The sequence below is a fragment of the Cavia porcellus genome, unplaced genomic scaffold, assembly GCF_034190915.1.
Source record: "Cavia porcellus strain 051 isolate PalLab524CR breed Dunkin Hartley unplaced genomic scaffold, mCavPor4.1 scaffold_33, whole genome shotgun sequence".
In the NCBI taxonomy this organism is placed as follows: domain Eukaryota; kingdom Metazoa; phylum Chordata; class Mammalia; order Rodentia; family Caviidae; genus Cavia; species Cavia porcellus.
Genome location: NW_026947516.1, coordinates 33,990,694 through 34,006,076, shown reverse-complemented (window position 1 = coordinate 34,006,076; position 15,383 = coordinate 33,990,694). Strand labels below are relative to the sequence as shown.

The 15,383-nt window shown below is 38.1% G+C and overlaps 1 protein-coding gene across 49 annotated transcripts in view; it reads left to right on the top strand.

The window, feature by feature from the left end:
• Positions 1–15,383, top strand: part of Tasl (TLR adaptor interacting with endolysosomal SLC15A4) — a 111,227-nt gene that overhangs the window by 72,631 nt on the left and 23,213 nt on the right. For 21 of the 49 annotated variants that reach the window (XM_063242854.1, XM_063242848.1, XM_063242861.1 and 18 more), the window contains 4 exons: positions 1,115–1,147; positions 3,128–3,185; positions 4,358–4,549; positions 10,804–11,162. The exons of 2 other annotated variants lie outside the window; for them this stretch is intronic. In XM_063242854.1, the coding sequence (XP_063098924.1) occupies positions 11,029–11,162 (134 nt within the window). In that variant the 5' untranslated portion in view covers positions 1,115–1,147; positions 3,128–3,185; positions 4,358–4,549; positions 10,804–11,028. Of the gene's footprint in view, positions 1–1,114; positions 1,148–2,746; positions 2,840–3,122; positions 3,186–4,357; positions 4,550–10,803; positions 11,163–15,383 lie in introns of all 49 variants that reach the window. 26 more of the 49 variants (XM_063242877.1, XM_063242868.1, XM_063242867.1 and 23 more) reach the window with 14 other exon arrangements.

Below are 15,383 nucleotides of genomic sequence, written 5' to 3'. Positions count from 1 at the left end.
CTCCTAATGACCACCTCTAATATAAACTCATCAATGGATTAATTCTTTGATGAGATTATCACCCTCAATACATGTGTCTTTATAGGAAACTTCATATTTAAAACATAATATGAAGTTTTAAAATCATCAATGTGGCTGAGCATAGTGGTGCATGTCTGTAATCCCAGCAGTCAGGAGGCTGAGGCAGGAGAATAGTTGCTGGTTCAAGGCCAGCCTAGGCTACATAGCAAAATTTTGCCTGAATTAAAAAAAAAAAAACAGCTAGGAATGATGGCTCGTGTCTGTAACTGCAGCTACCTAAAAGGTTTAGGCAGAAGGACCAGAAATTGAAGCCTTGTTTGGGCAGTTTAATGACTTAGCAAGAGTATGTTTCAAAACAAATTTTTTTTAAAAAGGGCTGGGAGGTTTAGCTCAGTTGGAAGGCTCTGAGTTTAATCTCGAGAATCATAGAAACAAACAGCAATACTAGTAAATTCAATCAGACTCTCTGGGCTTGGAATTGGGCACAAATATGTATAATATGTACATTTTAAAACTCTCCTGTTGGTATTAATACACATTTATGGTTGAAAACTATTGCCCTATGCCAGTGGTGGCAAACTTATGGTATGTCTGATGCAGTGGGTAGGCATATCCCTCGCTGCTGGCACATGGGCCAAGCTACTCCAGCCAAGCTTGGACAAATTATCAGTGTGCATACAACAGCAAAGATCATATTAATTATGCAAAAGCTTGCCAAAGGTGAACTTTTATCTGTCAACAAAAACTGTTTATACCATTGAAAGCTCTATTATTGTGTTTTTCTTTTAAGATGAAAGATATTAATGTATGATTTGATTTTTCCTAAAGCTCAGTATTTCAGGTTAATTGCAGTGTTGGTACTTTGTGATTAATAAGTGGGGTTTTTAGATGCAGTTTGGGAACTTGGTCTAAAATGTTCCCCTACCCTATGGTAATGTTTTTTAAACTTGCATAAATTTAAGAATCACTGGGGAGATAGTTATTAACTGTAGTGGTTCTAGGTTCAAATATCATGAACCAAATCTCCCAGTGAAAAGATCTGGAAAAGCTCCATGCTTAATCAGCATCTCAGGTGATTTTTTTTTTTTTGTAGCGGGAATCGAACTCAATACCTCAGGCTTGCCAGGTAGGTGCTGTACTGCTGAGCTACCTCCCTGGCTCTCAGGTGATTCTGAAAAATGAGACAGCTTTTGGAAATATTAGACCATTATCCTCAATCTTAATGGCTGGCTAGGTAAGGGGCTAATTACTAAATGTGCAATATTCAACTTAGTGTACATCACTGAAGTTTGAGGACTATACACATTCTATAACTTTCCTTGGGCTGCTACTTTTCAGTGTGAGTTTTTGTTGCAGAAATGACTTTAAAACTTAAAGGAATCAAGATAGAGGGTTTGACAAAGTAATATGTGTGTGTGTTTCTGTGTGTGTGCTGGGGATGGAACCAGGACTCTTGCATATGCTAAGTAAATGCTCTACAATGAAGCTACACTCCAGTCCCATTCTAATTTTTTTTTTGAGTCTGGGCATGGTGACACATTAACTCTAGCATTCAGGAGGCTGAGGCAGGAAGAATTTCCATGAGTTTTAGGCAAGCCTGAACTACATAGCAAGACCGTATCTTTTAAGAGAAGAGTATATTTACTGAGAGAAAGAAAGCTTCTGTCTGAGAGACAGAAGGGGTCCAGAGTGGGTTGCTGAGGACCCTGACTTTTCTAGGGATCTTTATAGAGCAAAACCATGAGTTGAGACAGGTCCACAGTGAAGAAGATTGGGAACTCGCAAGTGAGGCATGAGGTAGGACAGAACTATGGGCAAGACCCTATCTTAAAAACATAAAATAAAAATTTATTTGGGGACATAGTCTGGCTAAGTTGCACAGGCTTGCCTTGACTTTATGATCATCCTATCCCAGCCTTTTGTGTAGTAGGGATTACAGGTGTGGGCTGCCCAGCCTGACAACAAAGTATTCTTGTGACAACAAAGTATTCTTGTGTAGAAAGACTAGTGCCTTTTCTCAGGGTGCTCAAGTTTAATGGATTCTAAAAATTTGACTTGGGTGAATCTGCAGTTGACTCAAGGTCAGAGGGACCAATGGTTAGAGAACCAGTTTTTCTTGGTTTAATTATGTTGTACTTAAGATAAAAGCAGTGTAAATACAACATCATTTCCTTATGAATTGTAAAGAGGTAGAGAAATACAGAGAGAGAAGTTCATGGATTACGTTGGAATGCACATAAAAAACAATCAGTTTGTGAGAATCACAGGAGAGAGCTGAAACTTGCCTGAAGAAAATATACTCTAAAGTTCTCTGTATGGTAAAATGGAAAGAAGACACTATCGGTATTAAATAGTAGTTTCCTGTCTGCTGCCCCATCTTTTTTCCTGGTTAGAGATATAGGGGACACCAAACTATGATCTCTTTGAAACTAGGAGTTGAATCTTGGTAGTTTTTTTTTTTTAAGTACTAGAGAGTGAACCTAGGGCCTTCACACTGGGATACATTCCCAGTCCTTTTTAGATTTCTTTTTTTGTATGTGTGTGCATATGTGAGTGTGTGTCTTTTTCTGTGACAGTTTCACTATGCAGTTCAGGCTGGCCTTGAACTCACTTTGTATCTCAGGATAGCCTCAAACTCACAGCATTCCTCCTGCCTCAGCCTTCCAGTGCTGAGATTACAGGCATGTACCACCACACCCAGCTCTAAAATTCTTTAATTTTAAAGCAAAATCTGGATAAATTGCTAAATTACCCAGACTGGACTGGAACTTGTGATCCCATCCTAATGCCTCAGCCACCTAGAGTGCTGGGAATACAGGTATGTGATACCACAACTGACTCAAATTTTAGTAGTTTTTATCTATTAAATGCCTTATGCCTGGCTCATAATAAAGCTGAATAAGTATTTTCTGAACTGGATGCAATATGGTCAAGTATAGATCTCAAAGTTAAAATGTTACAAAATATTAACAATTCTACATGGAATATTTACTTAAAATAACAACTTCAACATTAAAAATTTGTTAAAATCTACAATAAAAGCTTAATTTTACCTAATATTGAAATAAACCTAATATTGAAAACAATGTTTTCCTTTTGAGAGTAGAAAAGAAGAGGTTTAGAGAAGAAGACTTTTTTTTCCTGTACTGAGCGTTAAATTTGAGGTGAGTCCATGAACAATATAGGAATCCAAGCAGCAAAATTGATAAATTTGGAATTTAATTAACTGACCTGAGGGCCATTCATACACAGAATCCCCCATTTCAGAATCCAAACAAGTGGCACTGAACTGGAAAGTTACAGAGTTTTTAAAAAAGAGAATCACAAAAGACATTCTGTTGGAAACAGTTTAGCTAGAATCTTACATTAATTTTTGGTTGACACCTGTATCCTGCTTCTTTTGTTGAGCAGGTTAATTTTTCTCCTGAGGGTACAGCTCATTCTGCTTTTCTCATGGGACTTAGACTCTGAGCAATTTTCCATTTTCCTGAGTCAAGTACAGGGCACAAGCTAAATGCAGGGCTCAAGATGGCATCAGTTATGCCAAGCGACAACAAATTTAGGTATGCTCTACCAGAAAGCTACCTCCCTGCCCTCCTTTTTTCATATTTTATTTTGATATAGAATCTCACTGAGTTACCTATTTTGGAAATTTTTAATCCTCTGTTTCAGCCTCTTGAGTAGCTAGAATTACAGGCATGTGTCACCATGTCAAGCAGACCTTTTTCTTTGTAGCTGTCTATCGTATTTTTAAAAACTATAAAGTAATTTGCAGAAATTATTTTAAAATGACAAGTTTAAATTTTTCCGGGCTTTCTTTTTTGGTGCTGGTTTTGAACCCAGGCCCTCACACAGGTTAAGCATGTGCTTTGCCACTGAGCTACGTCCCCAGCCCTTCACAAATGTAAATATGTGTCATGTAAGCCTACAAGTAAAAATATTGAAGGGACTCTGGTGATTGTTGTCCTTCTTCTTTAGCCACAACTTTTGGAAGTTCACTCTTCTCCAGTCCTCTTCACCATTATCTATAACTGGCAGTTGTTAGAATGCACACAATTCTCTACTTCATTTTATAGAGGTAAAATGTGAAATCAGAAGAATTTTTAAAAATTAAAATGGAAGTAGAATCATGAAGTGAAGGTGTAACTTGGTGGTGCAGTGCATGCTTAGCATCCTTGAGGCCCTGAGTTTGATCCCCAGCACATACTCACACACATACAAGATAGAATGTGTGGCTATAAGATTTGCTTTAGAAAAAATATGGATCCATGCCCCTTAATATTTTTTTACCACTGCTGAGATGAGACCCCTTAATATTTTGCTTCTGCATTTTCAGGTAAAATCTGAACTATAACATGAAGAATGAGTAGAGTCAGTCTTCAAATCTAAACATGATAGTGGGCTCCCACAATTCATTTCTCTTTCAACCTATAGAACACGGTACCTGAATGAGCTCACCTATGGTCAGTCAGCCCCCACCTAACTCTCCAGCTGACCAGGTTGACCATAGATAAACAACCAGTGCCAGGTGAGTGAGATCAGCCTAGTATGGCTTGGACCAGAAACAATCTAGAGAATCATGATCTAAATAAAAGAGCTATTATTTAAAACCACAGAATTTTGGAACATTTTGTTATGTAGCAGCTGCTAACTAATACACTCTGGGAATGTAGAACTCTAGTTTTTTGTCTTTTTTGAGGCAGAGTTTCAGTATGTGGTTCAGAATGGCCTTTAACTCACTTTGTAGCCCAGGCTGATCTCAAACTCACACTGATACTCCTGCCTCAGCCTCCTAAGTGCTGGGATTACAGGCGTGTGCCACTGCACCTGGCTGCTGGAACACTGTTCTGATCAAATAGTTCTGTTCAGATTTCATAAAACATTATTGCTCATATATCCTTCTCTTTACTTACTATCAAAGTCCTTTCTTTTGGTTTGTTTGTTGAGACAGTTTTATCATATGTTCCAAATTCCTGGGATGCACTTGCACTCTCACCTTGGGCAAAGTTGTTAACCTCTCAGAGAGCCCAACTTTTAAAAAAAATTTATTTAAAGAAAGACTAAACAAAACAGAAAATGGGTAAAATAATACATACGTTCAGAGAAAAAATAAACAGTAAGAAATCACTAGTTAATGTTTACATATTGTTGTTTTACAAATAGTTGTTCAAGATACAAAAGCAGAACATATAAATTGGGAATTCAAACAGCGAGACTGAAAACAGTTCTGTTCAACTATCCAACAAAAACTTAGTAATATGGTTGTCAATTCTATACACTTAAACATGCATGCTATTATCCATATCTTAATTTATGTTGGGATTAAACAAACTAAAGCAGGCTAAAGTCGTTCTGAACAAAGAATAATAGTATTGCTGTATCAGTTCATTTTATCACATGTCATAGTATCAGTTCATTTTATCACATGTCATAAGATCAGTTCTCATAAACTGTTTATAGATTCTATACATGCATGTGTTTTAACATGTATTTCTATCCTTAACATGTATTTCTATCCTCTCTATATATTAGAGAGAGAAACAAAACAAAGCAAGATAAAACAAAACATATTCCTATAAACACATAAAACAAAAAAGACATATAAGACCGTTGTACAAGGAGTCCCTGTGTGGTCTCTTTTTATCTTCAATAGAATTGGCTATATCATCAGACATAATATAATTTAATATATCAGTACGTAACAGTAGTAATAAAAACAGAACTTTGTATATAGTATAAAACTTCAAAAGCAAGCAGTTATCAAACCAGAATGTGTATTATAGAGTCTGGTCATCTTCAGTGTAGTTGCCTATACTCTCAGACTTGATACTATCAATCATATCAGTTTTGAATAAAATCTGTCAATACCAAACACCAATCAAACAAACCAGATTTAACTAGGATCAGTCATGATAAAAGTATAAGTCATACAGGGCTCCTGATTAAGATAATGAAAAATTAAAAATGATTACAGTGCTATATCCTGATGTTTTTGGGATAGCTGTCTGTGCCCTCAAATCTAAAGCAAGCAGACACAGTGGGACAGAATAAAATCTATCTAAGCAGAGTGGTGCGAGTAATGTGGTTTTAAATCCTGATACACTATTAACAATATCTTCTGCCATCTTTTTTTAAGATTCTCCCTTCCCTTTCCCTTCCTCAGGGTACACTGCATTTCTGGGTCTGAATAGACCCTTGGCTTTAAATTGGAGGGGGGAACCTGCTATTTACCTAAGTGGTTCTGAACCTTCTCTCTCCTGGACTTGTTCTCTAATTTTATTCCTTTACCTATTAAAGCCTGTCTTTCCTACCTATCCACAAATACTGGCCTAGTTGCCCCTATTACTCTTTGGTTCTCTGTCACATAAAGCATTGTCTTCTCATATTTGATTTTCAGTCCATGTACTCTTTTACATGTTAATTATATTTCCTATAAATAGCATCTCAGTGGACCCTGTCTCTTGATCTACTCCATACGTGGTTCTTTTTTTTTAAATTTAGTGTATCAAGGCCATCTATATTAGAGATTATAACCAACCTTCTCTGCCTTATTTCTGTTATGCTCTTTTTTTGCCATCAGTTGTCTACTTATCTTCTTCATTCTGTTTTTTGCTCCATTCATTGAGGCTTCTCTGCCACTGTTCCTGGAATCCTAGTACTTTTCTCTCTCTCTAGAATGCCCTACAGTATTCTCTGTAGAGTTGGATTGGTGGTTGTGAATTTCCCAAGTTCCTCTTTGTCTTGGAAGCATCTTGTTTCTCCATTAATTTCTAGAGACAGTTTAGCAGGGTATATCAATCTGGGCTCCAGTTATTTTCTTTCAGGGCTAGGATTATTTTGCTCCAGGCTCTTCTTGACTTGATGGTTTGTGTTGAGAAGTCTGCCATTATTCTGAAGGGCCTTACTTTATAGGTTATCTGTTTCTTGTCTCTAACAGCTTCTGATATTCTGTTTTTATATTGAATTTCTGGGATCTTGATTATTATATGCCTGAGTATGGCTCTGTTTTGGCTGTAGGGGGCTGGAGTTCTGTATGCCTCATACATCTGAGTATCATTTACTTTTCCTATGTTTGAGAAGTTTTCCTTAATTATTTCTGTGAATAGCCTTTGTAATTCCTTTGTTTGTACTTCTGCTTCTTCATTCACATTCTTTATTCTCAAGTTGTAGATCCTCTTGTTAACTTCTAGCCTTTATGTTGTTACTGCTTGTTTCCTTGTTAAAAGTTTTTTCTTTTCATAATCCCACATTGCAAACCTGTCCTCCAGGTTGGATAATCTATCCTTAGTTTCTTTTGAGCTGGTTTGCTATCTTTCCATAGATTTTTAAATTTCCTTGTAATGTCTTTGTATCTGCTTCATGTATTCTATATTTTCTTTATATTCTTCATCAAATAGTTCTCTCCTTTGTGTGAGTTCCTCCCTTCTTCTCTCTGTGTCTTCTTGAGGGGTGCTTAGCATCTCTTTTATTAATCTTCTTATATCTTGCTTAACTTGGCCTAATATTTCACTTTTGAACTCATCTATGAGGTCCCGAAGATAATCTCTTTATGTCCACTGGTGCCATGTCTGATATTGCATGTTTGCTGTTCTCATTCTCTTTGTATTTACCTGTCCTGGGTCAATGTTCTCAGGGTTTGGACATGGGGACTTTTTCTTGTTGCTTCCTCTTCCTATGTTTTTTTTTCCTTCCAGGAGGCCCCAGTTTCTTTCTTTGTTGGTTACAATTCTTCTGAAGGACGCTGGCTAGGTGACCCTTCCCACTGCAGTATGCTAGTGAGTTGCAGACAGGGACAGCATATGCTGGCCCCTTCCTTCTGGATCAATCAGGCTGCTGAGGCCTGCACTGAATTACTTTGTTCTGCCTCCTCTCCAGGTCAGTCAAACTTCTGAGGCTTCACTGCATTAGTGTGTGCCACCGCCATAGGGAATTGATTTTGGATAACCTGTTGGGTGTCAGCCAGGCCTAGCTCACTCCACCAATCTTGTTTCAGAAGGGAACAACTGAATGAAGTCACTGCTGCCCCTTGTACTTGCCAGTCTTGCTGGGTCCCAGAATGTGGTCTGCCAGAACCCCCCTTTCTGTGGAATGGCTCCACTCCTGTCACTCACCACAGGTTGATGCTGACTCCCTGCCAGCTCAGCTCTCCATTTGGCTGGTGACCTTGACCTCAATGTGACTGCACCTCCAGTGACTTGACATGGCGGGATTTCCAATGGCTCGGCAAGTTACCTGCTGTGTGGGAGCACTGAATCTTTAGCTGTTCCAATAATAGCACCAGGACTGAATGTTTGATTGGTTCTTCTCACCTTAGTTTCTTCTTGGGACGAGAGAATTCAACTCCCTCTGTTCAAGTCTCCCCATTCTGTATTATGTTGAATTCTAAGCTCACTATCTCAGGGAGCCTCTGTAGCCAACTGTTATCTATCCACCATCTTTGCTCCGCCCCAACACTCCAACTTTGTTTTTGAAAATAATCATGTGGGGCTGGGGATTTAGCTCAGTGGCATAAGCGCCTGCCTTGCAAGCAGGCAGTTGTGAGTTTGATCCCTGGTATCGATAAAAATGAAAAAGACAAAAAAAAAAAAAAGAAAGAAAATAATCATGCACACATAGGTTATTTTCAAGATTAAATTTTATGTGCATCAAGCTGGGTGTGGTGGTGCACACCTGTAATCCTTAGGATTCAGGAGGCTGAGGCAGGAGGATCATTGCAAGTTTGAGACTAGCCTGGGCTACAAAGTGAGCCCAAGGCCAACCAGAACTGCATAGTGTGACCCTGTCTCAAAAACGCAAAAAAAAAAAAAAAAAAAAAAAAACATACATCAAACCTTTAGTCTGTACCACACATGTAATAAGAACTCTATAGATTAAGACATTTGTTCTGAATAAAGCCTCATATTAAATGGCTAAAGAAAAGTGTCTTAAAACCTGTGATAGCTGCACACAGTGGTACCCAGATGTAATCCTAGCATTCTGGGGGCTGAAGCAGGAGTATACTAAACCTGAGCAATTGCTTAAACTACACAATTGTACCATTTAGAGAGACCTTGCATTGAAATAAAAAAATATATATACAACAAGTGATGAGGATGTAACTCAGGGTTAAGATTCTATGTTCAATCCCAAGGATTGGAAAAACTTTAAATCAACAAAAATCAAAAATACCTGTAGCACTAATACCTCAACAAAAAGAAATGTGGCAACTGCATGAATACTTAGTTGGCTTAACTCAGTAGGTAAAGCGTGGTCTCCCACAGATGAGTGGTGTTTTATACCCTGGTAGTGGCAGCTGTATCCAGCATCAGGCTTCCTTCTAGATCTGCTAATCTGGACTTGAACAACATTTTCGGGGGATTTCAAAGCATTTCGAAGTTGGAGATGCACTACTTTAAAAGACCACTTTTTTAGTATTTCTTTTTGAAGTTGTAATTATTAACACACATTAACTGTACAAATTAATGGGTTTTGCTGTGACTTTTTCTTGCCTTCATGCATCTATCATAGTTTGATCATGTCCATCCTCTATTATACCACCCTACTTCTGTTCTATTCATTTCCCCTGTTTCTACTTTTTACTTTCAGGTCCAATTTTTTTTAAAGACAGGTTCTTGCTATGGAGTTAAGGGTGGCCTTAAACCTGCAGCAATTCTCTTGCCCCAGCCTCTGGTGTGCTGTGATTACAGGCATGTACTACCACACCCAGATTAGGTCACATTTTTTAATTAAATTTTTTTCTAGTTTCTGTTTTTGTTAAAGGACATTTTTACTGAATATAATTAAAGTGTACAAATTGATTTCTGTTACACTTATCTTAAGATACATCTATGTAGTGAAATGATCAATACAGTCACTCTGTGTCACATACAGTTATCCTTTTCTGTTTTTTTTTTAGTGATGCAAGTACATAAAATGTAAAAGATTGTTTAAAGAACAGTGGAGAGATCTGTCAGTTGATTTGGATATTTGCACAATTAAGCACTTCTGTATACTAGATTGGATTCTTACCTAGTCTTATGATGGGAATTTCTGATAATAAGTCTTCAAAAAGGAAGGTTTTGGGGACAGAGATTTAGCTCAGTGACATAAGCTCCTGCACAAGGTCATGAGCTTGACCCCCAGTACCAAAAAAAAAAAAAAACCCAAAAAGGAAGTTTGCATACATCAAGATAATTCCTCCAAATGAGTTGATACAAAAGATAATTTTCAAGCCCAATGTCATACAGCATCAGGGAAATTGAGGCAAGAGGATTGCAAAATTCAAGGTCAGCCTGGACTACATATGAGACCCAGTATCAAGAAACCAAAAACTTTTTTCTTTCTTCTAAAAACTTTAAAACTGGGCTCGGGATGTAGCTCAAAGAAACAGCACCCGCTAGCCGGGCATGGTGGCCCACTCCTGTAATCCCAGCACTTGGGAGGCTGAGGCAGGAGGATTGTGGCAAGTTTGAGACCAGCCTGGGCTACAAAGTGAGTTCAAGGCCAGCTTGAACTGCATAGTGAGACCCTGTCTCAAAAAGCCCCCCCCCCAAAAAAAAAAAAAAGAAAAAGAAAAGAAACAGCACCTGCTTGGAAAGTGCAAGATCCTGAGTTTATTTCCTGTTACCAAAACATAAATAAATGCGTAAAATAAATAAAAAAATTTAAATTTAAAACTAATTAATTGATTTCTAGTAAATATGAAGGTAGAGGGACTAGTGGATTTAAAATGTGTCTTGAAAATAATTTGTCTTGAAAGATGTTTTTATTAGCCTAAAATATATTTTTTTTCTCATCTCCAAGGGTTCAAAGAATTACAAATGTTTTGCTGTAAATAACTCTAGAAAGAAGTTACCCTTGATCCTGAAGATGGTGGCTTGCTAGCTAGCTGGGTAGAGAGCCTCTCTGGAAAAAACAAATCAGGTGCTGGAATTTGACAGCATGGAGATGGCTGGATGAGTGGAGAGGGATTCTCAGAACCTCAGTAGGAAACTGAAGGAAAAAGAAAAATAGGAAGAGGAAGAAAAAATGCAGAATGCGAGTGGAGGGCTGGAGCTGGACGCACTCACTGAGTCCCATCCTGCGCGCACAGTGCTGGGAATGCTGTGGAGTCCCACGATCCACGGTCATGCTGAAGCTGTGGCCACCGATAACAGGAATTGGTGAGTCCCAGGCCCTTGACAGGAGGACAAGGCACAGTGTGGAGTGTAGCCAAGGTGGAGAATTGCATTAATTCTTGGTGAGTGCTGGAAATTGGGTCCCATGGTAGGTGAGGCCAGCTGAAAGACATCTTGGAGTGGAGCAGAGTCCGGCGCTGTGGTGGTATCTGTCAGCTGCCCCTGGCTCAGAGAGGAGTGGTGGGATCAGCTTGGGCTGAGTCATGCCCCTGGTCAGGACCCAATAGCCAGGGGTGAAACTGTCTTGAACCTGTGACATCCACCACAGCACAGCCTAAGTTGCTGAAGGCACTTGCTGGTTGACTGGCTCAGAGAAGAGCTGTTAGCCCGCAGTACCTGCATGCACCTCAGATAACAGCAAACTGGAGAAGCCAGCATGCTGCAGAAAAACAGTAGGCAATATGGGAAGGGCCTGAGACTTGCACCATACACCTGTCTGAAAGAAACAAGAAACATGACAAGAGAAAAAAATAAGAGAAAACCTCCAGCTGCTGACTCTGGGAAAATGAGCCCAGGAGAGGTAAATACAGAAAAGAACCATTGCAGCAATCATACAATATTAGCCACAACATCAACGGACATAAAGAAATACCTTCATGACCTCATAGACAAATTTAAAACTGAAATTCTAATCCAAGTGAGGCAAGATATAAAAAGATTAATTAAACAAATATTAAGCCCTTCTCAAGAAAAAACAGGTGGAGGAATGGAGGAACCCAGAAAAGGAAGAGAAACCTTTGGTGAAGAATATAAACAAAATCTAGAATACATGAAACAGATCCAATGGGATTACCAGGAAACTAAAAACTCCATTGAAAGCTGGCAAAATGCCTTGACAGAAACTAAAGCTAGCCTTTCAAAACTTGAAGAGAGATTTACAGTGTGTGATCATGAAATAAAATACCTATTAAAAATAACAAGGAACCAGGAAGTAACAATTTAAAGGCTAGAAGATGACAAGAGAATCTATAATTTAAGAATAAAAAAATGAGCAAAGAATCAGGAGTAACCACAAATGAATTACAAAAAGTATTCACAGAAATAATTAAGGAAAACTTCCCAAGCATAGGAAAAAGAAATGATATCCAGATAAATGAAGCATACAGAACTCCAACCAACTACAACCAAAACAGATCTACACCCAGACATATAATAATCAAGATCCAAGAAATCCACCACAAGAACAGAATATTAAAAGTGGCCAGAGAAAAGAAGCAGATCACCTACAAAGGAAAAATCATCAAAATAATGACAGACTTATCAACACAAACTATCAAATTGAGAAGAGCCTGGGAGGAAATAGTCCAAGCCCTGAAAGAAAATAGCCTCCAACACAGATTGATGTACCCTGAAAAACTCTCTCTGAAAATCAATGGAGAAATAAGATGTTTCCAAGACAAGGAGGAACTGTGGTAGTTCACAACCACCAATCTAACCTTACAAAAAATACTCAAGGACATTCTAGAGAGAGAGAGAAAAAAATACCAGAATTCCAGCAACAGTGGCAGATAGGCCTCAATGAACAGGGTAGACAGTGGAAAGAAGGAGAAAAGTGGACAAATAATAGCAGAAAAATAGAATAGCATAAATGAGGCAGAGAAGGTAGGCTATAATCTTTAATATAGATAGCCCTGATACAATAACAAAAAGAAATACGAGCGGAGTAGATTAGGAGGCAGGATCCATGGAGATGCTCTGAATAGGAAATATACTCAACCTGAAAGAGGGTTAGTAAACTGAAAATCAAAGATGAGAAAATGATGTTCTATGTGACAGGGAACCAGAGAGAAATAGGGACAACTCGTCCAGCAGCTGCAGATAGGTTGGAAAGTTATGACACTTCTGTGCAGTGTAGACCTACACAGCTAGAAGGAAGGAAACCCTTGTGGCTTTAGTAAGTAAAGGAGTACAGCTGAAGATCCAGCTCAGGGGTAAAAAGGTTCAGCAACACTCAGTTAGGTAACAGGTTGACCCCCTAATCTAAAAACTAAATGAGCTAGTGGGACCCAAAATATACAAAGCTCCGTGAGAAAAGGAAAGGTGAGAAATTTCCTAAAAAAGGAAGGCAGAGAACATTGTTAATAGTGTATCAGGATTTAAAAGCCACAGTAGTCTTATAGCTCTTTTGTTTGATTTTATTTTGTTTGGCTCTGTCTACTCATACTAGATTTGGGGGAACAGACGGCTATCCCCAAAATAGCAGGTTATACCACAGTAACTATCTTTAATTTCCTATTAACTTAAACTGAAGCACTGTATTACTAGCACTGTCTTCCTATGAGTGATATTATTTGAAGCTGGTTTGTTAGACTGTTGTTTTACCTTGACTGATTTTATTCGAATTTGGTATGCTTGATAGTATCAACACTAAGAGCAGAAACAACTACTCTGAAGATGACAAGATGTAATAAAATACCCATTCCGGTTTGATTTTTAACTTCTTTTGAAGTCATACAATGTCTCCAAAGTTGTGTTTTTATTAAAATAGCTATGTAATGCTATGTTCAGTTATAGTATGTGTGATGATGTGGACAGTTCTATTGAAAATAACAAGAGAAAGCATAGTAACTACTTTAGATCACCTAATATTGTGGTTTTATATATCTTTTTCATTTCATGTTTTTCTAGGAATTTGTTTTGTTGTCTTGTTATGATCTGTTTTTCCCTATAATACAGAAAGGATAGATATACATGTAGAGATTCACACATGGGGAGAATTTCTAAGCATTTTATGGAAACAAATTATATAAAGTATGATGTAATGAACAGATACTCTGAAGAAGAGACACTAAGAAACCTGATGCTAATTCTGTAGCATTATGATATAAAATCTAGCAATACTATTATTCACTGTTCAGTTTGATATTATTCTAGTCTTTTATGTTCAATTTCAGCATACTTAAAGACAAGGACAGCTACTACGAAGAGAATGAGAGATATTGCTAGAATTTTCCACATGGAAGGGAACCATCTGATAGGATTTTGGCGCGTTGAAAAAAGTATGAAATAAAAATGAGACCTCTATTTTAATAATGTGGGGAGAGACCCCCTGACCCTCTGGGATCTGACATTCTCTCCGGGGTCTGGCATTCTCTCCGCCAGACACATGGTGTGGGGGCATATATGTAGTTTAGGTTTGGGGTGGTGTCTAAGGAGTATTAGTGATGCACAGGTAGCCCATTGGTATTCATTTTGTGCCACAGGTAAATCGCCTAGGGGTAGGAAAAGCGGACCTCAAGATAGAGCCCTTTGGTTCCGCCTCCCAGCCTTTACGACTACAGTAAAAAAACCTTTCAATTATGGCAGTCATTATTGACTTCCCCAATGTCAGGTCTTGAAGACCTAAAGAGCCTTCATCAGCCTGTAATGATTTGATTAGTTCTATAATGTTCAATATGTATTCAAAATGTGTTAAGATGGGGACAACTATTTGGAAGAAAACTAGAGACAATAAGATAGACAGTGAAGATCTCCAATGGACTTGCTTTGAAATCTGTGTTTCTTAAAATTTTTTCCTTATGATCTGTTTTTTTTTTTTTGTCTTTTTCTTCTTTTATCGGTACCAGGGATCGAACTCACAACCACACACTTGCAAGGCAGCCACTGAACTAAATCCCTAGCCCCCCTTATGATATGTTTTGTTCTGTTTTGACATGTTTAATCTTACCCTCTTTATAATAAAAAAAGGAAAAAAAAGAAGTTACCTTTGAAAAGCTAGTTTTGACCATGTAATTTAATATATACATGTCCTTGAGCTTAATTCAAAGAAACGCAGGGTGGAAGGAAGATTTAATGTGGCCCTTTGGGATTTCCTATATATTTATTTTGCAGTTTTTTATCACTGTTTTCTAGATTATCAGAGATGGTTCTAATAAAAACAATATAAAGCCTGAAAAAAAATGTGGCCCTTTGGAGACAGTGATGGGGAATTTCTTCCCCTCCACAGAAAGGGAGGAAATATGGAGTTTGACAGCGTTATTTTCACTTCTCCATTGCTCTGTGAAATAATGTTATTTGTACTTAAGTTCCAGTTTCTCCTTCACAGACCTCATGTGTCTCTGACTGCTTTTATTAACACAAGCCATTGCTATGGCATGATAAAAATAGAATCAAGGGGGGGCAGGAAATGAAGAAGAAGTATTCCCAAGCAAACATCAATTTTTAAAATGTGGAACTATTTCTGGGGTGTAGAAACTCTTGTTTGGC